General features: G+C 41.7%; 1 protein-coding gene across 14 annotated transcripts in view; it reads right to left on the bottom strand.

Annotated features, from left to right (window-relative positions):
* LOC107266848 (histone deacetylase 4) overlaps positions 1-23555 on the bottom strand; it is a 94572-nt gene that overhangs the window by 3050 nt on the left and 67967 nt on the right. For 6 of the 14 annotated variants that reach the window (XM_025084049.1, XM_015737778.2, XM_015737777.2 and 3 more), the window contains 11 exons: positions 21180-21239; positions 16424-16578; positions 12501-12605; positions 8480-8605; positions 8298-8380; positions 3532-3641; positions 2762-2902; positions 1484-1581; positions 1007-1144; positions 651-927; positions 26-484 (listed from right to left, as the gene is read on the bottom strand). In XM_025084049.1, the coding sequence (XP_024939817.1) occupies positions 26-484; positions 651-927; positions 1007-1144; positions 1484-1581; positions 2762-2902; positions 3532-3641; positions 8298-8380; positions 8480-8605; positions 12501-12605; positions 16424-16578; positions 21180-21239 (1752 nt within the window). Of the gene's footprint in view, positions 1-25; positions 485-650; positions 928-1006; positions 1145-1483; positions 1582-2761; positions 2903-3531; positions 3642-8297; positions 8381-8479; positions 8606-12500; positions 12606-16423; positions 16579-21179; positions 21240-23555 lie in introns of those variants that run through there. The other 8 variants (XM_025084050.1, XM_015737781.2, XM_015737783.2 and 5 more) reach the window with 7 other exon arrangements.

Below are 23555 nucleotides of genomic sequence, written 5' to 3'. Positions count from 1 at the left end.
AAAAGTGTTGACCCAGTGAACATACCTAAATGCACCAAAGGACTCGAGAGTGCCCTGGAGAGCGGCCTTGCGGAGTGAGAGCTACGATTACTCGCATAAGCCGGAGATTCGTTAACTTGAAGAGTATGTCGCATCATCAGATCTCGCTGCTGTTGCAGGAATTGTTCCCGGTCTCTCTGTTGCTTCGAGATCTCACTCTCCTCGAGGAGTTCCTTCTTGCCCGTAAGATCTATCACCTCAGACTCCTCACTCTCTGGTGCCTCGTCCAACTGACTGGTGGCCTGTCCACGTGTTCCTACGCGAGTCAGCACCGTCTGTCGAATTTGCTGTTTCAGGTAATTGTGGGCTTGTTGTTGGTCATGGAGTTGTTTTTCAGCGAGGTATTCCTCGTAGTGCGTTGGTGGGGCGATCATGCCACCTTGGAGCATTGGATGACCCAGTGGCAGAGGGGCGGATTGTGTTCTACCTGCGAGACCGGAAGGGACTATTGTCACTAAAATCTCATCGGAAAAAATTGATTTGTTGAACGGACGCAGCGCACGTCTCGGAAGTGCCGCCTTCAGGTTCCTGTGACGACATGAAGGAGGATAATGCCTTCCGAGACGGACGTTCCACCGAGCCGGAGTATTACCAACAAAGAGAAAACATACTACCTAAAGGCCGGTGACCAGCCTTATGCAGTCTTGCGTGTGCTACTTGAGCATCTGTAATAGGCGCCGGCCCATGATACAATGGATGCTGCCTACTCGGTTGTTCCAGGTTTTGCATCTGTTTGTGTATATAAGTTGGTTCACCTTCGATCACAGTGAGGGATGGATAAAATGGCAGAGTGCCTGGCAGCATTTGTCCAGTTAGCGGCATACCCAGGCGAGCGGTAAACGCAGCCCGAACTTCTGCCTCCGACACGGGTGCCAATTTTGTGCCACTCTGTAAAGAAATTTGAACGATAATACAATGAGACGTCACGAAAATTTTCTAAAAATTAACTATCAATGCGATGACTTGCCGTCGAGCTGGATGGAACATGAGGTCTGCCCAAGGAAATGTTGGGCATGGACGGTGAACTGAAGAGGGACAGATCGGAGAGGCTGCCTTGTTGACTGCTGCTCGTCAGGGCTCCTCCATAGGGCGCGTTCTCGCCCTCCTGCAGCAACATCATCATACAACCATTGTGTTTGAGCAATTTAAAATTTATCAATTATAATTTTTCCAAATCTAAAACGCGGAGATCAGCTGCTGCGAGAATTTAATCTCACGCAGCATCCTCAGAGAGCCCAACTGAATCACGTGTATTGAGAGCGAAGATTCGGACCAAAAGTTTGCCGAAATAGTCGACGTTCGAAAACTCTAGTCCAAAGCAATTACGTTAGTGAAAGCAGCAGGTGATTTAGTCCATAGTTACAATAGTTTATCTTAACGAGCCTCGTTCATTTCGTTTTTTATCAGCTCTCGTTCGCTCTCTTTGTTTACTGCACTTACTTACCTCTTGGATAGGCGTGTTGCTTCCAGCGGTGGGACTCGCTTGAGAATTGTTCACCGTTGGAGGCGAGTTAGGCCCGGATTCAGAATTGCTGCCAGAATCTACAAACATTGTGCGATGTAAACAAGATCAATATAAAACTTGACTTTCACGTCAATTTATTTCGATCTGGTCATTTTGTAAATTTGAATAGAAAATAAAAAACAATATTTTTAGTCATTTTTTTCTTGAATGGAGCTGCGGAGAGTTTGCTCATTTACACACGTGTACTTTGATAACAAATGATTTTCGATAATAATTATCACCTCTCCTAATCTCATTGACTCTAGGCACGTAGACACACGACCCGACTCGACTATTACCTGTCGGCTGATACAATTTGGAAAACTAATAAACTACAAATGTATGATGTATGTTAATTTATCATGCGGTTACCAGACACTAGCAAAGTCAAGTCAACATCCAATTAATGGAAAACAAATGCAACAATATGAAACAGTCAGTTATGAGCTATTGGCTGGCTATACATATACATATATATATATATATATATATATATATATATAGCTATCCCGGTAACTATCGTCGACTCATATAATAATCGTTCATTTTACTCCAAAGTCCAGAATACTCGTGTGCCCTCCAGAGAGCGTCATCAGGTGCAATTATTTTTCACTCATTCATATGTGCTCTTTCCTTCTACAGTAATATGCCTAGATAATGTTTTTGCAATTGCACCTGCCAACTACACGTGCCAGACCAATTGGATAAACGTTAATGCATTCGATGACATTACTCGAGATAAAAGAATTATTTCTGAAAGTAAGTAAATGACTATTTATATATTCTCTGTACCGTTCGGTGATGTACCATAAATGTGAGATGACACATAATCGACTATGGTTATCTGATAAAAAAAAATGTAGTTAAAATGGATAATCCAAAGAAAAATAAGTCGCTCGAATACTGGCACACGTATTTCTGCTCAGAGAGGCGAGCCTCCTCTCGTGTAATGCTCGATTCAGTATGATCCAATAATGATCGAATAATCGAAAACTTAATACAATCCTTAAAGCCCCAAAATAACATTGAAGAACTATCGTGTAATACTCCCTTATCTCAATAACTACTTCACCTGTTTCTTAGCTTCATTTTTCACGTATTTTAAATTGCTTCTACAGTACTTCGATTCAAATAAATTCTCCAGTGTTAACCTTGGGGCTAAAAGGGTTAATCTTTTTCCTGATATAGTAGCGGGGTAAGCATAGGTATAGGACGTACTTGCTAAGAGTGACTTCCGCTTGAGGTGCGACAGGAGTCGATCCTTCCGGCGAGCCATGAGGGGTGAGTTTCGGGTTGCCGCGCTGTTCCTCTCCATGACACGCTGCTTAAGGCGCACCTTCAGCAAGTTTGGCTCCGAGGCTGCCGAGGCGCCGGGCCAATCAGCCAGGGTTAGTCATCATACCGTAACATCGTACTAGACTATCGCACCGCACGCACCCCGCACGCACATCACGCATACGTCTCGACTTTGGTAAACTGGCAATGCTCGAAATTCGCGGAGCAGCCTTAATAGTTAAAAAATATTGCCGCTATCGTGTTTTGGATGCGGTGGCGGCGGCGGCGATGGCGGCGGCGACGCCGACGACGACGTGCTATGGGCACGCGGCGTTCAGACATAAAGCTACGAAAAGTCGCAAGCACACTCAACGGTCGAGCAAACGAACGGATACGACAAAGGAACAAAGAAAAGAAAAAGAAAAAAGAGAAAAAAATTGAAACGAAAACTTGGCGAGAACGTTTAAAATGAAACCTGTGCACAGTCGCACGCATCGCCAGTACTTATTGTTAGCAACATGAAAAGGATGAGTGTCCTTCGTATACACGAGAAAAATTATCCTTGCGTGTGAAATTTGCGCCAGTGCGAAATTTAAAGAGTCGTACGATAATCGTCTGCCGATAAGCTATGGCGATGCAAATCCATGCTTTAGTAGGCATACTACTAACACACAGACTACTCGTAGGAACAAGCTTTTCCATGTGATATCTACCTGTTTTTCTCAGCGGAAAATCATCCCCAAATTTCTCCTGTAACATCTGTGGCATTCGATAGGGATGAGAAGCATTCGTCGTGTTCGTGGATTCCGACTGAGGTTGAAGCCTGCAAACAATCGAATATATTTCTTATTAGACACTCATAAGCGTTTAATGTATATTCGTAAGAGGTACAATTCGTCATATAATGATATTGTCAACGAGAGAAGTTAGGTTGACAAAGAAGAAATAGTTTTATATGTAAATGATATGCGCTGTTATAAGGCCAGACTTATAATATATTGAAACTACTACAAGAGCCATGTATTACTGTGTTTGGTTAGAATTGCTGTTTAGATTGTCAAATGATTGGAACCCCTGATCGAGTCTCTAATGGAATTCCTTACTGAATATTACATTTTCCTTTGCGTATAGCCTAAGAGTTTCTTGATAGTCATCGAATATAAACTGAGTGTGACAAAGTGACTGTCGTATGTGTTGAATGGCTCAATGCGATACTTAGTGCACTCCAAAGACGTTCTTCAATGAATTGGTAAGTTTTCTATTTATTGTTTTTATATTTTCTTTAATAAGTATCATATTGCTTCTATGTGCACACATTGTCTCATGAATTATAGGCAGTATCATTTGACTTCATTTCCTGACTTCAATTTCATTGTTATATTACCGCATATATACATATATATGGTTCCATGGAATTCCCAGTATAAAGTAATTTTTTAAAATAATATTGTTTGTCAGGTATCATGTATAACCGACTCATTGTATTAATTTTTCAGGTGACATTCAACTCTATATACTAGTACTGATCCATATAGAAAGAAGGCAATAAGATACAAAAATAAGAAAGTAGCATTCAAAAGAGACAATTCTTTGAAGATATTTCAAACGAAAACGTGGCGTTTCACATTCTTTAAAGAGACAAGCCTTCTTTGAAGATATTTGAAATTACTCCTTAAGACTAAGTCTATGATTAAACCAGGGAAGTAAAATAGGCTAATTAGTAATAATGGACCAGCTATTTTAGTTTTTCTCCAAAGAAAATTGAACTATTCATCAATTTTTCATAACTCCTAAATGTTTACTTTTAACTTATCTTTTCCAGCTACAAATATGTATAACAAGCATTCTGCAATATTATATTTACTTTTTTTCTTTACAAGACTCAACAGTAGACTTTCGAAATAAATATAGATCAACGTCCAGAAGAAAGCATAAAGTATAATAATGGAAAAAAGGAAGATGACACGTAAGAGGATCCATTATGTCTTCATTGATCTAGAATATTCTGCGAGGCATCCAAAGATGTGAGACATCAATCGTAAAATCTTCAGCTCTTGTTATATCATCTGGCACTAACTCATTATTTTAATTTTCATTGTGGAATCTCCTGTAATGCCTTAACGACTCTTTTGTGTTATTACTACCGCTTACATATGTTTATAGTTCAGTTCAGTGATTCCTTGTCGAGTACTATTTGGCGAGTCCGTTGCAAAAATTTCCCAATACTTGTGTTCAGCAGACTAATGATATTACAAAATTGCTCTTCTGTTACTAGGATTCTGCCGTGATTATGTTCCTCAGTTCATTGCTAATATTGCAAGCGCACTTATATTTCGTTATACCTATTTGCATATGAGAAATATAGAACTGCGTTTACCGTGTGTGAATGAAATTTTGAAGACATGATAAAACTTTTCAATAACGCTACACATAGAACCAATCACCTTACACAATATCCTAACTCTCCAATTCATCAGATTGCGCGTGCGCGGATATTGAGCAAGTGAGGTTACAGATGGTGGGGATAGAACGAAGGATAATATAAAGAAAATGGAGATAGACTATTACGTTATCAAGAGACTCGGTTGATCCGTGCCGCCTACAGGTAACAGGCGGTGGAGGATGTGAAATTTTACGGAAGGAGAAACCTGGGTTATCGGAAAGTTTTACCGTGTGTACAAATATATCTAAGAATTTTATTAAAAATAAACGTACTGTCTACCAGCGTATTTACATTATGACAAATTGAGAATATCCATTGTTAACCCTGACAATAAACATATCCCCATTCTATTCGTTTGCAATAAAATTAGATAAAGCACGGACCCGCCAAGCGGTACTCGATGAGGAATCACTCAAAGTTTTGGTATAAATTGTTATAAGACAATTAAATCTTACTTAAACGTAAACGTCAGTAATAAAATAAAACGAATTGTGAAGATATTACAGAAAATTCCACAATGACAATTGAAATAACGAGCTAGTGCCAGATGATATAACAAATAGATATATATAGTAACTTGGACATATGATACGAACTTGGCGTAGATATATGATTTCAAAATTGTCTGTATACCGAATCATAACAATAGTATCTTTTTTAAGGAGGTGAATTCACCAGCAATCCTGCACTTGGCGAAGCTTTCTACACGGACGTATTGGGGGATGGGGGGGGGGTCTACAAATTAGTAGGAGTCTGAGAGAAATGTGATGGCTGGCAGAGTGCCCGACACGAGTTTCTCGAAAATAGATTACGTGCTTTTTCTAACGATTGCTAATATCGATACCAGCGTATCTAATGTTTACTAAAGGATTTCAATCCATTGGACAATGACTTGTTAATGCAATGATTCGAGCACCGGCGCCACAGCGACAACTATCGTTTCAGGCCAATACCCAAATCCTGAGTGCTTCATCGTGGATCTTATGGTCAGCTCTCGACCATCCTCCTCGGAATTCTAACACTACCCGTGTGCGCACAGTGCCGCACGCGGTTTGCCTATGTGTATAGATATGTACGTCAAGTAACGGAGAAGGCACATGTGGCACCCTAATGGACCTCTCGTGCGGCATGCTTACAGTAGAGATGATGAAGTTATTGCGGGGACAAACTAAGAGGGGGAAGTGATGTCCCAGCGGCTCCCCCAACGCCGGACGTGAACTCGCCAAAGCTAAATGGATAACTGGGCCAGGTTGTACTATTATCGTTGCGACTTGCAGCGGCCTATTAAAATGGCTAACATCGATTTAACGGATTTCGCACGAATATAGTGGTTTATCAATTAATTTCGTTTACTGCTCAAGTGGCTTGGTGCACTGTTTCTTTTCCACTTAAGTAAAACGAATTCTTACAAGGCCTACGATTGAATGCCTGTTAATTTTACATCGACCGTAATCGTTGGGAAAGCCTAATACAACGGGTGTTTGTTTCGTGTGAGCTTTGTGGATAATGATTTTAATACAGTCAATTAGTGGTGCATGACTGACGTCAAGACGATTATATGATCGATGTGGATCGGTAAATTTCTTAATTCTGTGAGCGTAGAGAATATTCAAATGTCTCTCAACTGGGCCAAATTAACAGACCTCGACACAAGAGACATTAATCGATCACAGTCAAAATAAGAAAAGATGTCGAGAGCAAATGGCAAATATTCTCAAATAACGTGAGACGAGAAAGATACTTTTCGGACGATGAATTTTATAGGTTACGAAAGCATTGCGCGAAGGCAAATGGAAATTTCCACGCGACAAATACAGACATGGTACTCGAGTACCTCCCTGGCAGATGGCATTTCTTGTATTTTTTTGGTCTTTCAAGTGAAAAACGATCTTGACCCATTTACGTTCCGCTCGTAAATACCTAGTTATACGGACGAATCAATTGTTCAGTCAAACTTTGTGCTCGGACTCTCGTATTTTGTATTTTCATTCCTCGCCGATATAACAATGAACCAATCACTCGGCGAGAACAGAATGTAAATAATACTTGTACCACGTCGAATTTAAATTTGTCTACCCGAATTAGGGTCCACGGGTCAATAGTTCTTAGCGCAAAAAACCGAAACGCTTCCAGTGAGCTAATGGAAGATTTGAGAGTCTCTGAGAATACGTTACGACACACCTGCACCAACGACAAGAGGGAAGACGATGCCCTGTCGACGTGTTGACGGACACGTAGGCCCCCAGGGAAATACCGGGCGGCCGAATAATAGGGGGGGGGGGGGGGGGGGGGGGGGGGGGGGGGGGGGGGGGGGGGGGGGGGGGGGGGGGGGGGGGGGGGGGGGGGGGGGGGGGGGGGGGGGGGGGGGGGGGGGGGGGGGGGGGGGGGGGGGGGGGGGGGGGGGGGGGGGGGGGGGGGGGGGGGGGGGGGGGGGGGGGGGGGGGGGGGGGGGGGGGGGGGGGGGGGGGGGGGGGGGGGGGGGGGGGGGGGGGGGGGGGGGGGGGGGGGGGGGGGGGGGGGGGGGGGGGGGGGGGGGGGGGGGGGGGGGGGGGGGGGGGGGGGGGGGGGGGGGGGGGGGGGGGGGGGGGGGGGGGGGGGGGGGGGGGGGGGGGGGGGGGGGGGGGGGGGGGGGGGGGGGGGGGGGGGGGGGGGGGGGGGGGGGGGGGGGGGGGGGGGGGGGGGGGGGGGGGGGGGGGGGGGGGGGGGGGGGGGGGGGGGGGGGGGGGGGGGGGGGGGGGGGGGGGGGGGGGGGGGGGGGGGGGGGGGGGGGGGGGGGGGGGGGGGGGGGGGGGGGGGGGGGGGGGGGGGGGGGGGGGGGGGGGGGGGGGGGGGGGGGGGGGGGGGGGGGGGGGGGGGGGGGGGGGGGGGGGCGGGGGGGGGGGGGGGAGGGGGGGTGGTCAAGGGAGCTGGCCCCTCGCGGAAGAAAAACAATAAAGTTCGTGGGTTTATCATCGTGGAAAGTAAAGTGTAGCGTGAAACAAATGTTCTGACGGTTATTAGGGCCACTGTGATGCATCGTGAAATTCGCAAACTTACCAACTTCTATAGCCTGGTGTTCCGGAAACGGCTCCGTTGGCTGCCGCTGCAGCTTCCCTTTGCTTTTTGTTCACTAGGAAGCTCTGCAACGATACGCAACAAAGAGAACGTGAAGAAGTATTTTGAAGAACTGTGATTCGGGTTTTTAGGCGAGAAAACAAAAATACGTTATCCGCTCGTACCTGAAGACGCTGTTTCACCTCCGTCGAAGCGATGGCGCTGTGATCGTGCTTGTCTTTTTTCCTGAGTGCTTCCAGTCGCTCTTTCTCCCTTCTCTGCTCCTCCAACTGCTTCTGCTGCTCCCACAGCTGCAACGTACATTCATCGGTCAATTGCGAATACGCGATATATCAATCGTAAACTTTCTTAGGTCATTCACAGCGGCTGCTTCGCTACTTATCTACTGCAGCCGTATCACTGGCTTAAGACGATATCTATAGTAGCACAAGCAATACGCGCACCACGAGTGCTAATCGGTCTTAAGTCGTTATACGATATTCGCGTTGAAACGCACATAAATACCAATCGATAAGAGCATGGTAATGTCGAATTACATGTTACGAGCATTCGATGTCACGTTCAAAAAAAAAAAAAAAATGAAATGAAAGGAAGGAATTAGTCAGGTTAGAATTCCGCCATGACGAACATGGCCACGTTGTGATAGCCATTTGAGATATACATTCCTTCGATCTTAAGAGCATTTCTATAATTTCATGCTCTTCGCGCAGTACTGCGCTTGCAAGGGTATCTCTTAAACTACGGACAGATCCGGGAATTGCATTGTACGCGTTACTCGAGATCGGCAAATGGACTACTTGGAATTGCTATAAAATTTGACGGCGGAAGGACAGTGCAGTTTTTGTACAGGGTCATTCCGGTTAAACGCACCACCTAGAGTTAGCCTGTCCGTTTGATTACTATGATGAAAGCAACTTTGGTTGGTGCTTTTGTGCCGAATAGCCTTGCACAGAGTTGCACGTGAACCCGTGGGCTCAAGGATGCTGTACAGTTACGGAATCGGCCTGGCATAAAAAACTCAAATATTCTGTTCAGTAAGGAGGACAGAGTGTTAGTAGCACGCGTAAATCGCAAGCATCCCATAGGGACAATTGAAATTGATTAACAATTTAAGAAGCCTGCTAAGAAATTTCTACATTAAAAACTGCACTGTAAACGTTGCAAATCCATTGAATAAAGTTACTATTGCATGGTATTATTTTTCGCGAATATTATTATATAATATATCAAAGGAATTCGGTCTACGAAGATGAAGAAAGCGAGGAGATGTCTGCTTTCACAAAATTCTATTAATTTTCGCGTAAACAGAAATCAATAGTATCATTGTTCGAAAAAAGCAAAGTATTCATTAAAATAATAATTAGTTACGTATGACGTAATGGACACTATATACAAGTAGCTGTCACTGGCTCAAACTCGATTGTCGGAGCCAGAACAGCTGTCAGGCTTGCTGGTGCAAAATTTCAACCGGTAATTTTCCATGAGGCTCTCTCTCTCTCTCTTTCTCTCTCTCTCTCTCTTACAATTTCATTATCTCTTTCTCCCTGTATTTTTATTTTACGTCTCAGTATCCCTGGACCTATATATCAGTAATGCGCATATAACAGAAACGTAAATAATTACAAGAGGCAGAAAAATACGTTTTACCACTTCCGAGTACACGAATTAACGAACGTTTCGCTAATTACAAGAAACTAGCTAGCTCGCCAGTGAAAAACGGCTGACAATTAAGTGCCAATTTTAGGACGAAGCTGAAGGATTCGGCGAGGGAGCTCGAAGCCTCGCAGTATTGTTTCCGACGACGTGAACCGACAACGTGGCGACGCTGGGGTTAAACAACGTCAGTTAACCCGGGTGGTTAAAACGCGCATGCAGAGTCACGGCCGTACAAGCTGAGCTTTATATAAGTGTCACGATTATGACACACTAGAGCGTGTCGCGATTCGAGACGCGCGAATTGACGATCTGCCAGTCGCGACCAAATTTAGCAAAAGCCGATAAGAATTTGCAATGCAAATCCACGTAAATTTCACCGTTTCGATTTCTCGAGAGCGATTCCCGGTCTCGGGTTTGGCGCGTGTACGCGTCTCCTATACTATTACGGGCCTAGTCTTATCTTTAATTCATGAGGGATTTAGTCCGATTCGAGTCCCTGGCCCATGCGTTGCGTCGTTAACGCACGATCAGAATTCGCGCGCACTACTGCCAGAGTCAATGGCCTCCTCTCCTCGAGCTTCTATAAATACGGTGAAAGTTTATTCGCCGGTTTAACCAAGAGCTTTTTCCGCTGCGTATAGTATACTAAATCGGATTCTCGGGGACCTCGTAAACGACAAAAATCCATCCACGTCGTTAAACCCTACGACACCCCCCCACCCCCCTCCTCACCATGTATTCTGTTACAAATCCGAATGTGAATGTCCGTTCTGATACGTGAGGATGCACCATTTAAAAAAGATCAACACGCCTATCCGTCCCATCCAGGGAAAAATGACGTTTCGAGTGGCCTTGACGCCAATAAATATTGCTTCTGCGACACGCGCGTTCGAATCTGCTGAGTTCGCTGGTTGAATGTAAAACGCGAAAACAAAAATATAATATCGAAGAGAGAGAGAGAGAGAGAGAGAGAGAGAGAGAGAGAGAGAGAGAGAGGCCAAAACAAAGGAAAGAATATTGAATGCGGACTGCGGTTACTCGTTCGTTAGTTTACGTATACGGGAGTACAAGCTTGAAAGAGGTATATGACTTTGTACCTGGGCTTCGATATTTGTTTAACGAGTGCGTCAATCGGTACCTCACGAACCAAAATAATAACCGTTTAACACCCAGCAACGTTTATTAATAGCTCACTGTTCTTAGCAGTCAAACCATATACGCGGTTACGTTAACTCGGGCATAAACTACCTAGTAGCGATAAGGCTGCTATACGATGTCACTTTACGAGTGTCAATAAAATAGAGCACCTACAACGCCGTCAGCCATGACACAGCGTACCAAAGTTCAGTAAACGCGAAACCCGGAATCTGGTTGCATGATCAACGAACGCGAAGAAGGACACCCGCGCGAACACCTGTGTACTACCCACCGGAAACGATACGTCACAGGTACCTTTGTGAGACGCGACATAAAAATAAATGCCTCCACCACCCCCTGGTGTTACGTAAAGCGCCCTTCGATTAGCCAAAACAGGAATCAGTATAACGTGAAACGTCGATAACGTAAGGATTACGTCGCATAACGTAAAAGCAAAAATATTTCTAGGACGTTCGTGTCACGCAACTTTATCATCAGCACTTGATCAAGTACGACTTTGTTCGTCGTGACATTGCCACGTAAAAATAGTTGAACACAGAGCTCTATCGATTAGGCCGAAAATGATTCATCGGACGTACATAACGATAACTGCAGAAGTAGGGGAACACTTTTCTCCGTTCGAGATAGCTGATTCTATAAATAGAACGCGAAGGATTCGAGCGAACTTAATGCCTGACCGCAATACCCGCGACTTCCGGCTGGCTCCGACGCCCCCGGAATTGCAAATGATTTCTTGCGAATCGGTAAGCGCCTCTCGTATTCACTAACGTGAGCCAAGTATCGGGAGGGAGGGCGCATGCCAAAAGCATCGAGGAATCGTGTCCTTCGCGAGGTCCTCACGTAGCGATAGTTGAGGTATACGCGTAAGCGTGCGTGCAGGCAGGCAGGCAGGCAGGCACGGTTGCAGTCACATACATTGGAATATTCCATAGACAACTTGGTGCTTGATATATATGTATATGAGCGTTGAATGGACGTGCGGACGCGCGAGGACAGTGTTGGCTATTTTTAGAGAGTAAATAAAAAAATTAAGGGGTCCCATAGAGGGCAACCAGAGCCGCTGGGGGTATTCCGTTAAAGTGCACGTTGGAATTTTAACAACGATCCCGACTACGATAGACTGGTTTCGCGCGATCGACGACAGAGACTACATAATGTTTTCACAATAAAAAATCAACACGCGATTCCAGCGCGACGCCAAAAGTCTATCAATTGTTTCGCCACTATCAGTGCCAGTGAAAGAAAAGCCAAGTCATTGTTCAACGAAACGAACATACTACAACGCACTTTTTATCAAACTGTAGCTAGTTCAAGAAGCAATAAATAGTCAATGGCCATGATACGAAGAGAAGTTAGCGCAATTTCGCTCACCTTTAATTGGTGCATCTGTTGCTCGTGAAGCTCAGCGAGCTGTCGCTCCTGCGCCTGATACTGCTGTCGGAGAATTTGCTGTTGAAGTTGATGATGCTGCTGTAGCTGGAACAAAACCCAGATACCTCAAGGGTAATGTTCTTCGATTCGGGGCGTCTTACTATTGTTACAACTCGTAGACTTTCACGATTTTCGAACGGAACGTATGTTGTCGGAGCATATGAGGAAAACAAAACTTCCGACTATATTCTGTCATCGGTAACGACACATTCGGTTTCTGTCATGTCTTTTTATCTTGCATATAGCTCGAGAAGAACCGTCGACACCGCACAGTGAATTTTCAAAAGTGAAATTCAAATTTGAAATATCGATAACGAGTAGAAATCTAATGTCCAGACTCACAATCATAACTGCGCCCATCCTATGCTGGTAGGTAGTCGCAATTTTATATACGTGACGTTCGAGCACTCCAGGAAAATTATAGGTTTTGTTGACCGAACGAGAAACGCCTCTCTTCGCCTTTGGAATACGAGAAAAGAAGAGAAGAGGAGGAATACAGAAGAAAATAAAGTAAAACATATCGAGAGATAGAACAAGCACGTTTCACGGCGAAGGAAGCGCGTGGGTTGCTGGCAGCCACGTTCAAACGGCTTCGCCAATTGGATACGTCCGCAACGCTACGATGCATTGTCCTGACATCGTCGACAGTTTTTCCTCATCCCCCCCCCCACCCCTCTTACTGCCATTTCCTCTATGCCATTTCTGTACATCCGTTTTGCGCGAGAATTCTCTTACGAAATTCATCGTAGTGTAATATCAATGCTGTACTTTCAATGTTATCCGTACAAGGTAATTGTTCGAGCTACTGATCTTCTAAGGAAACCCTCCCACGAAGATAACATATATTTGTGTGAATTCGTAGAAATAAAAAAAGGGAGGGTACCAGTGTTTTTCTATGTGACCAGTCTAATGTCACCTCGCCATTAGCCGTTATCGAGTGGTGGGGGAGCCCCCCAAGCACGATGAAGCTGTGCTTGGACCTGGGACACTGCAAGCAACTGGACCCTTTAACCTTTACTAAACAATATTTTAATGTTGCTACTCCGTTAATAATTTCTAGGCAACCGAGCTGTCCAAGATTATCAACGGATGAAAAATATAAAATAAAGTACATGTGTGCGTTAACGCTTGTAAGCAACGGAACAATCTGTACTTCATTTTACGCGCAAAACTATACTCTCCAAGCGTCGTCAAAGCAAGCAACGATATCGTTCACATACATTTTTCTAGACAAACGTTGGTCTGCAATAAATTTGTTAACGACTGAGCCCTTCCCGTTATATGCAACGTCCACTCCGCAATGTCACTTGTCCTCGATCCGATCGTATGTGCTAATTTAAATAAACGCAATCGCCATCCGCCTCTCTTGCTCGTATCCTTGTATTTTCACCGAGAATAAAATTTTGTTGGAGCAACAGAAAATTTCAACCTGACATACCGTTCATGTTACGAATTAAACAAAACCATTTTGTAAGGCTATAATGAAGTTATCTTGACGATTTTCATTAGCACAAGTACAATATTGTTATGCACGTTGCACACTATTGCAAGGATGCCAAGTTTGTTACTGATAAACTAAATTTCCTAACCTCAAAATTAATTTTCCAAGACAACTCGACATCAGAGCAATACATCGTGAGTATTTCGAATAGTTTGTCCACATTCGCAAAAGAATTCAATCAAAAAATTTGTTCGCGTTATCAAACTTTTCCTCCGCGACGTACACTCCTGTAGTTATATAATTTCACAAATGTTTACGCTAACTTTTCGATCCTCCAAGATCCTATACCACAGCAAAGTGTCGCCAACTTTCTTTTCGCGTCGCGTGTTAGCTTAGCTGTGCGTGTATACATATTATTTTGTGCCTTTGCACTTGTTCTAATGTATTCCAGAATCTTGATGCATTTGCATGACCCACTTCTGGCCACCTTTTGGTGCACACCATCTATATTTTCTTTATGTAACATCGCAGTGGTTAGTCCGTCCCGTCGTACATTCTCATACATACTATACATGATGCATATACATATACGTGTCAGCGGCCTAAACTATACCGCAGTAGGGCTACAATCGAACACAGTAATTGCAGTCGACTGACACTAGTAGAGCAGTAGCTCCTATTATCATGCTGGAGCCCGATCGTTAAATGGCTCTGACGTGGGTGGTATCTCATAATCAAGCCTATCGCGATTTTCGTACCTGAACCAATTCAAAAAGATTAACGAAAGACATTAAACTCGGTGTCATCGTAATACGAAAGTGACGTCGTGCGCGCGTGAACAAATATTTAATGATTTGGCGCAACGACAACGATTGTGTCTTCAAACGGTTCTGTGGGAAAATAGTCGAGATGCAGCTGGCTCAAAAATAGACAAAAGCCATGACGAGACAAAAATTCCATCTGCAGTCCGAGTGGACGTGAAAAACGAATTAACTTACGGTTAGTTATCAGCATTATCATTTCTGTGTAAATCAGTGACATTGCAAAATCTACTACTTGAACGCGCGATTGTAAAATAAAAAATAAAAACAAAATCGCTAATATTATCTTCGTAATGCGAGCAACACTGATATACAATTTGATAAGTAGCGACAAGCAGATTTTTTTTCTAGTTCTCATACTAAAGGATCGATCAGCCGCGTAGATAACTAACTGACCTAATCGCATGTGGCTGACCTTCAAATGTTGTATCTTCAGAGATTTTATCATATCTAACGACAATATTGCGAGGCGCCCTCAAGCTTTTTATAAATTCAACCACCTGACCGTCGTCCGTAAAAGATAAGACCGCATGGCTCGCGTGAAATATCTCATTTACCTAAGTAACTAAGGTCAGGGGTTATGAAAGGAGGAATGGGTGGCATTAACGCCAACACGTCACACGCCAACTACTCTTTAAGCGTTAACGATATTTCACGCAGGACACGCCTGTGGCTTGTATTTGCCTGGGGTTCAAAATGAACGACCGAGGAGGCACCACAACGCTTTCGTAAAAACAATGTTTCCAACCGAAAAAATCCTCAAACCCAATTTCAACACTACTACGTGCCGTTGCACCTCTACAAACTCTCATGTCGCTAAGAATCTTCGTCATGGAGATTCAAAGAAGTTCAATAACGAGCAGATCGTATATCATAAATTTCACGTGTGATTATCTCTATGAGATTGACGGATAGTAGCGGGTACGTGAGTAGAAACGAGTATCCACCATCTTAATCAGATTAGTACAAGTGGATCGATGCTGCTTATATTGTTTAATCAGATTGCCACGTGGCATTAACGGCTCGTGTTTTTTAATTTCGTGTCTGAAATGGTACTAACGGCGAACGTGCAAAAATTATGTGTGTCGAGCAAAGCACGACGGATCGATTGTACGAGCTGAAAGAGGCGGTAGGAATATTTGTACAGGCTCGACTACCATTGCTGTGTCGAATAACGTACACAGTCTCAAATCCTCCTGGCTGAACTACTTCCTACGAAATCCTTAAAAACAACAAGCACGAACAAACTTTAAATCGATTCCCGGTTTTTATCAGCAATAAAGTAGCCGTACACGTGGCGGCCTTGAACTTGATGACGTTCCTTAAACGAAGTGGTCCGAGAAATGGGAAATTCGTATTGCGCATGCGTATTGCATGCAGAAGCATTCACTTCTGTGTACGCCAAAGTGCACCTCTGGATGGGTCGCTAAATCAGGGTCGCGCGAAGCCCATATACTAGAGGTTAGAAGGAAATCGGCTAAACTGCAAAATACGACGACTCCTTGAAGTTAGCCATGGATTGTTCAGTTTGTTTTTTAACACGTAGTCCTTCACGAAGAAATCGTGTTCTGCAGTATTGCCGGGAAATGGTTCTACATTACCTCTAGAATCTTCTGCTGGAGAGCATGCCCGTGCAGCGCCGTCGGATCCGTCGGAGCGGTATGATAGGCACCCGATGTGAGAGTAGCCGTCGCACCACCGGATACCAAGTCCCGTGGCCGTGACATCGGTGATCCTGGTGTATCCCTCGCCATGTCTACACACACGATACACATGTCCGATAAGCTCGATGGTACAAGAAGCGTCGACTTCGACGGGTAAGGACTAAAGGCGCTTGTGTGGTCGACGGACACCTTCATGGCACTTCTTTCAAGGACTCAGTCAATTTCGACTCCACACTTCTTCCCTACCCGTAATTCAATTGTACCAATGACTTGTCTTTTAACACAGGTTTTTAAATGTTTATATAGCGCTTATTACGACACAAGCCATAAATTTGTGTAGTAGTTTTTTAAACTCCTCCAGGGTTATCTGCGCCTGCGTCTCATGTTTTCACGTTAGACGAGATCAACAAACAATTCAATTCAAAAAAAATCTTGTACAATGATAAGAATAAGTCGTTGCAGTGTTAACGAGTCGCAACACTCGCTATGCCTGCACGAGACACCACTTCCACAAAAGCTCGTTCCAATAAGCTATATGTTCTCGGCACTTATCACTCTTCGAAAACGCTGTTTGTTCAAAGCATTTGTGCACTTAACGAATGTCACCGGTTCTTCGTAAACTTTTCCATTTGAAAAACTAAAATTTATTTTTAGACGAGATCCGGAACTATGCCAATATCACGGGCTCTTCAATGTTCTTCGATGGACGATGGAAAACACACACACACACACACACACCCACATATACATACACACACGTTACATTAATTCCCTCGTAGCAATGCAAAAAGTTTTATCGTTCAAACGTTGCGCAATTGTCTTTACGAAATCCTTACGCGAATGGCTTCAATAATAGTCACAGTTCCGATGCCGAAAAATCAACACGTTTGACGATACCATCGTCGGCTTTCAAACAGCATAGCACCAGCCCGTAATGCTGATCGATCGCGACACCTATTTAGAAGATCGCGCGTCGAAAACGGGTTTCGCGAAATCTTGTGCCGTGTTTCACGAGCACGTGAGAGGCAGATTTGAGAAACACAGCAGAGTCACAACTATATTTAGATCGGGTTATCCGCGTCGAGAAGAATGAGTTTGTGATACACACGGACACTCGTGTTCGTGACTCCTCCCGGTAATAACTCCTTTATGCGCAGAGAACGTCAGAATGGTTGCGATCCCACCGACACGAAGGAGATACCGACACGACGAGAGACAGACAACGACTGAGCGACCGAGCGCTCTCTCCTGATAATTCTTCGTAAATACGGGCTGCCCGCGAAGTGGGGGGCGCGCTGTACGTCTTGTCTACAAGACCTTTGAATTTGTATGTGTACCATTACGTGCGGCTGGCGGGTATATATATATATATATATATATCTAAATAAGCACACATAACATACGCATACTTACGCTCTCGTTATTTAACAGTCCCGTAAATTCTCGCGAGAAATTAAATGATGTGTACCATTACGTGCGGCTGGCGGGTATATATATATATATATATATATCTAAATAAGCACACATAACATACGCATACTTACGCTCTCGTTATTTAACAGTCCCGTAAATTCTCGCGAGAAATTAAATGACTGAGCTCGAATTTTCCTTATACAGGGGACTTCTTATCGAATGGTCGACCGGCAGCGGACAAACCAAGATGACTCAAACGTTTCTTGTCTCGAATCTCATTTATTTTCATTGTGTTTTATCGGTCATTACATTGAATTTACTTCAATTATCAACATTATAACATTTTTCGCAATTAACGTTATACACGTGGGTGGTTCTTCATTAGTAAGCGATATGTAATGTCGGCAGTGTTATCGTGGATACAAATTTATCCCGACTGCATGGTCGACAACCATAAATTGGTACTTATTCCCGAAAGTTCTGCGTTAAGCTGGATTTACATTAAAAATTTCAACAATTGTGTATTTAATTGACGGTAATATATGTATATATGTAGATATAAGAAGTAGTCTCGCACGTTCTATGATTACAATATTCTATCACGCAAAATAATAAGATATGCGCATCAAATGTATTCGGAGGCAAACCAGGAAATTTAGAGTACTGGTCAGGTATCTACTGGAGTCTAATTATTTTTATCTCTATACAAATAACAATCGATACCGAATTACGTTCCTTCGTGTAGGCGTATCTCAAGATGGCTCATTGTCAGTGGAGAGCACTCTCCTAGGCTAATAAATTTAGACACTTTTTCGAATTATAAATGTTAAATTTTGAAAAGTTGAATATCAGAATTTTCGTAAATTCTTCAGTGTTTTGATCGAATGAATACGGCGGAGTGGAATTTCTATAACCTATACCTAATTTCGATAACAAGGACGTCTCGAACCACTGAATCACGGCACTTATTTTTCTTAGTTTCTCGCTGTGATTTAAATCTCCGTCAAATGGTGTGGTTTTTGGTTATTGTACGAAACTTAAATTGCAAAACACGTGCTCGAAGTATGAGTAGGTGTCATAAAAATTGTATCCACAAGGCTCAATCGTACTACGTGACGTAATCGTTGTGTGATTATTATCGTTGGTACCACCTAGTCCCACTTTCAATCTTCATTCACGAGATAAACACTTCCCTACTTTTTAATAACGGTTTCGCGTATCTTTTTTTTTCGAAGAAAAGCAACAAAAAAACAAAGAGAAAGGACGCTCTTGATCAAGAATAAATTCCACACTCTATTCTACGAATGCTTAAAGTTGTCTGGAAAAAACGTTATATTGACGACTACATATGGGATACTTTGAATATACTATCATGGGCGTTAAATGATAAAGCAATACTTATGGCCAAAAAAAGCATTCATTCTAATGACAGGAGCATATGTCGAAATCGTCACACAAGGTTGAGTTCTTCAAAAAGACTCGGAATTCTTAGAATACTTGAAGAGGCTTACATTACAAAGTTACATTACATTATAAAATTTATTGATCAGGAAAACCTTGAAATTGAAAGGAATCGGTTGTTATCGTCGGCTTATGTGAGAGATAAGATATCGTTCTAAAATAATATTTGAATCAACGACATCCGTATGTCAGTTTGTAAGTGAGAGCCATAAAAAAGCAGGATTCATGAGTGAAAATTACAATAATTCTCATACGAGTGATTAACTATTGTAACTATTTGTAACTATTGTACGTATTTGCCTACGTTCGTAGTCATATTGTATTAGAATTGGTGTCACTAGGTATTATCCATAATAGCCAATCAGACACGAGCATCGGCTTACTGGCGACTGTCGTGTCCGGTACCGGACTAGTCGAGGAGAGATAGTCGATTTGTTTGGACGTAAAGAGTACATCGATAGGCAATAATGTAAAACGTGGCGTTGATTCAAACGAAACACAGATCAAGTATTAATATTCTAAATCATCGAAGGAAGATCTATCAATTTTATCCGATCCTATCTTGGATACCCTATATCGTCTAACCAAGGAAATATGTATATATGTATATCAAGGATGATTGGCAAAACGACACGATAATACCAAGCCCACTTGAAGGACGAAATAATAGTACCATTTTGACGACTTGGTTGATGATGGGAATATGGAATGAAAGGACACATAGATTGGATCACCAGCGTAACACGTATCTTACTCTTTAATTAATATAATATTCTTATGTCAATTTTATTATTTCATATGTATATTTCTCGACTAGTAAATGTGTGAAGATGAATGGGTTATGTGTGAGTTCTATATGTAATGTACATCTAATTGGAATTTAATATCAATTTATTATTTAATATTAATTGATTTTGAATAGACATATATAACTTTCTCAAATGTTTATTTGAATTTCGCTACTTGTCTTTTTAATTATTTATTTAATAAGTAAAAGTATAATTATACTATTTTACTTGATTATTCGAAAACGTGTCGTATATATACGAAGAAGCAGCTTGGGCATTTCGAGTTGGGTGACATTTAAATCAACAAAATTTTTTGAAAATATCTTACAAAATTATTAGGTTATCAACTCCATGGTAAGACGTGAGAAAGTTGAACGAATGATTTTTTGGATTAGCAATATTGCTGTGATCAAAACTATGGATGAGTTTTGAATTTTTAAACCGTTTAGGTACATTGATATTGATTGACTTGAAGACAAATTTATTGACTTTATTAACTCGGCAAATGTCATTCGGAAACTACAAGACAAGTACAAGAAAAAAGCGCATTATTATTTTCCATGAAATAACAAAATGTGTAATTCAAAAACTGAGGATTGACATGTGTTTATAAATAAATCGACAGCTTTGAATATGGGGCCTATTGGAACAAGAAATCTCGTTATCCCGTATAATGTAACAAATTAGTATCAGGTACAAAAAAATGTATTACACAAGATACGAAACAGAAACATGAAATGCAAAATATCGGAACTCTTTAATTTTTATAAACAAACATAAGTGTTTTTAAGTCAAAATACACTCTATTGTTGTTATAACAAATCGTGACGAATTCAGTTGGATTTCAAGTGAAACTTGAATATCACGTATTTAATTGCCAATAATTGATTGTATAATACTCGGCTATAAGATACTCTGCTTACCGATGATTAAGAATATCTTAACTTATTACATTAACAATGCTGGCATAAATATTCCTTATGTAGGAGATGCAAAATATAAGGAAAAATGAAGTATCCAATATTTCTCACCTTTCTGGGGTAGATGCGTAAAGGCAGGTGTTATCTCAACACTTCTATAGCCCACGTCTTCTGAAACAAATAAATAATCGAATCTATCAATAAGATATTACCAGAACTACTGTTATCAGAAACTTCAAGAGTACATCCCGTACGCCGTTCAAACACATATATCTCTCGATCAAAGCACAGAAATCCTCGATATAAATATCTCTGACAACAACTCGTTCTATCTAGAGGCTACCGTAAACCAGGTATCAAAATTGAGCAATGAACAATATCTGGCCATCGGAATGCGTAAGTCTAATTATAATAAACACGTGTTGAATAAAAATTCAATTTGTTGCTGGAGGCAGGAGTTGCGGTAGAGGTGATTAAAGTCAAAAACAAAATTGGCACCAAATACGATTATCTGGCGTGCGAACGATAAGTCTCATAACAAGATCACTTGACATTGCGATTAACAGAACGATATGTACCGATAAGAATTGCAAAATGTAATTGTATTGGAAAAGTAATACGATAAGGAGTGATGTGCGATTTAAATTTAGTATTGCCACCTGTGAAGTATACATTTTTAATGACGCATTTTAAGGAATCGAATTTCAATATTTTCTTCGTAGAATCATAGCGGAATATTGTCTTACAATAGTTCCGCAAGTATACATGTATCTGTATTTCAAATAATCATGAACTTATTATTTCGATTTGAAGATTATCAAGATTATCACTGTTCGAAATTGACAGTAGATATGCACTCACAACATTAACTCGAAAATAATCTCAGATGTCTCATAACTGAAATTTAATCGTACTTCGGTAAGTCATAACGTCGATCACCTTACATGTTTATAAATGAGTGCCTTAACCTCTAGAAGCTTAATGGGATCTTCATTGATCGATAGTTTTCTACTCGGTTTTCAAACTTTTTCTTCCTAGTAACAAGTGCAAAAAAGGTGGATAATCACTAATTGTTGTTTGGAAAAATCCCATTAATAAACAGATAGTCAAAAATACATTTTTTTTTTTTACTGATCTATTATTAATATCGAAATGGCAATTGAAATACTCATTTAGGACAACGTGAAGTATTTTGTAGAATTTATCCTTTTAGTGGTGGCGCATGATCTGACAGACATTATAGTTATACATTTCTTACGGCAAGAAGAACCAGTGGGAGAGTCGAGGGTTAACCAAAATAAAACTTACAGTTTCGAAATCTCTTATGCTTGTTTTTAGGTCACTGAATTCGAATCTGAGTAAAAAAAGATTTAAATTCTGAAAATCAAAAACGACAGATAAAAATTCCAAAAGTTAGACCAATTTATTTACACGACACTCGGTATTTGGGGGTTGATGTAACTACAGTTCATCTTTGCAATGCCCAATTGCGCCATTGCGGATTCCAAATTTTGAAATTAAAAAAAATTAACTTTAGATTCGTAATCACCGACATCAAAAAGCTCTAGAAGGCTATATTTAAAAAAAAAAAATCGCATTTAAGGTAAAATGTATGCTTCTAAAGGTCAATATGTACGCAAATGTCTCGTACGGATGGTAAATATAAAATGTGCTTTTGAAAATTTACGACTACTTAGGGCCGTTAAGAGCATCATCAATTATATTAGGTTTTCAATTTGAATTATCAAGCCGAACGCAATACCACGTGGTATATTACAAATATTTGAACAACTCCATGAATTGATACTCGTTTACTATGAACTAGAAGAAATAACTTCTCTTCTGGCATGAAACTAAGTAATGAGATACGTAAAAAATAGAACGTTATAAAGTCTAACTCTAACAATTTGTGACACAATTGGGTAGAATCATGCTTTTTCAACATTTTCGGATGTTTCATTTGCAAAAAAAAAATAGTCGAAGTTTCTCTTTCCCAAACTTTTCTTGAAAATCATGTTTTCTAACGTAATCGATTAGTGCAAAAGACGAAATGTGAAATGCGAAACTAGAATCTCGTCAAAAGTCACAAAACAATGACTACTATTATTTTTGTGTAGCACATGTGCGCGCGGATAGGCTGGACAGTGGCGCTTTTGGCAAGTCAGAGCAATGGACAGGTCGACAACTGATTGGCAATTCGACCCAAGCAACAGACAGATCATGCTCTCATTTTCAAAACTGTCCCTTACATATTGCGCCTTTTATCCTGCCTTTCCAAGCCACAATTGCCCTGAAGTTGCCTCGAGGCACACATCGTCTATTTGTCACAGGTTATCTCAGTAAAAAAAAACAGGTGTGTTTGTTTTTCAAGTAGTTATAACGAATAAAATTTATTTTTCGAGCTCGAATGCAAATAAAAAACATCGTCAGTGGGCAATCAAAAATAATATTGCAAAAACTCATATGAACTAACGATTTTGAATATTA

The sequence above is a fragment of the Cephus cinctus genome, unplaced genomic scaffold, assembly GCF_000341935.2.
Source record: "Cephus cinctus unplaced genomic scaffold, Ccin1 Ccin1_scaffold0330, whole genome shotgun sequence".
Classification (NCBI taxonomy): Eukaryota; Metazoa; Arthropoda; class Insecta; order Hymenoptera; family Cephidae; genus Cephus; species Cephus cinctus.
The sequence above is the reverse complement of the archived record's forward strand: the minus strand, read 5'-3'. Positions and strand labels throughout refer to the sequence as shown.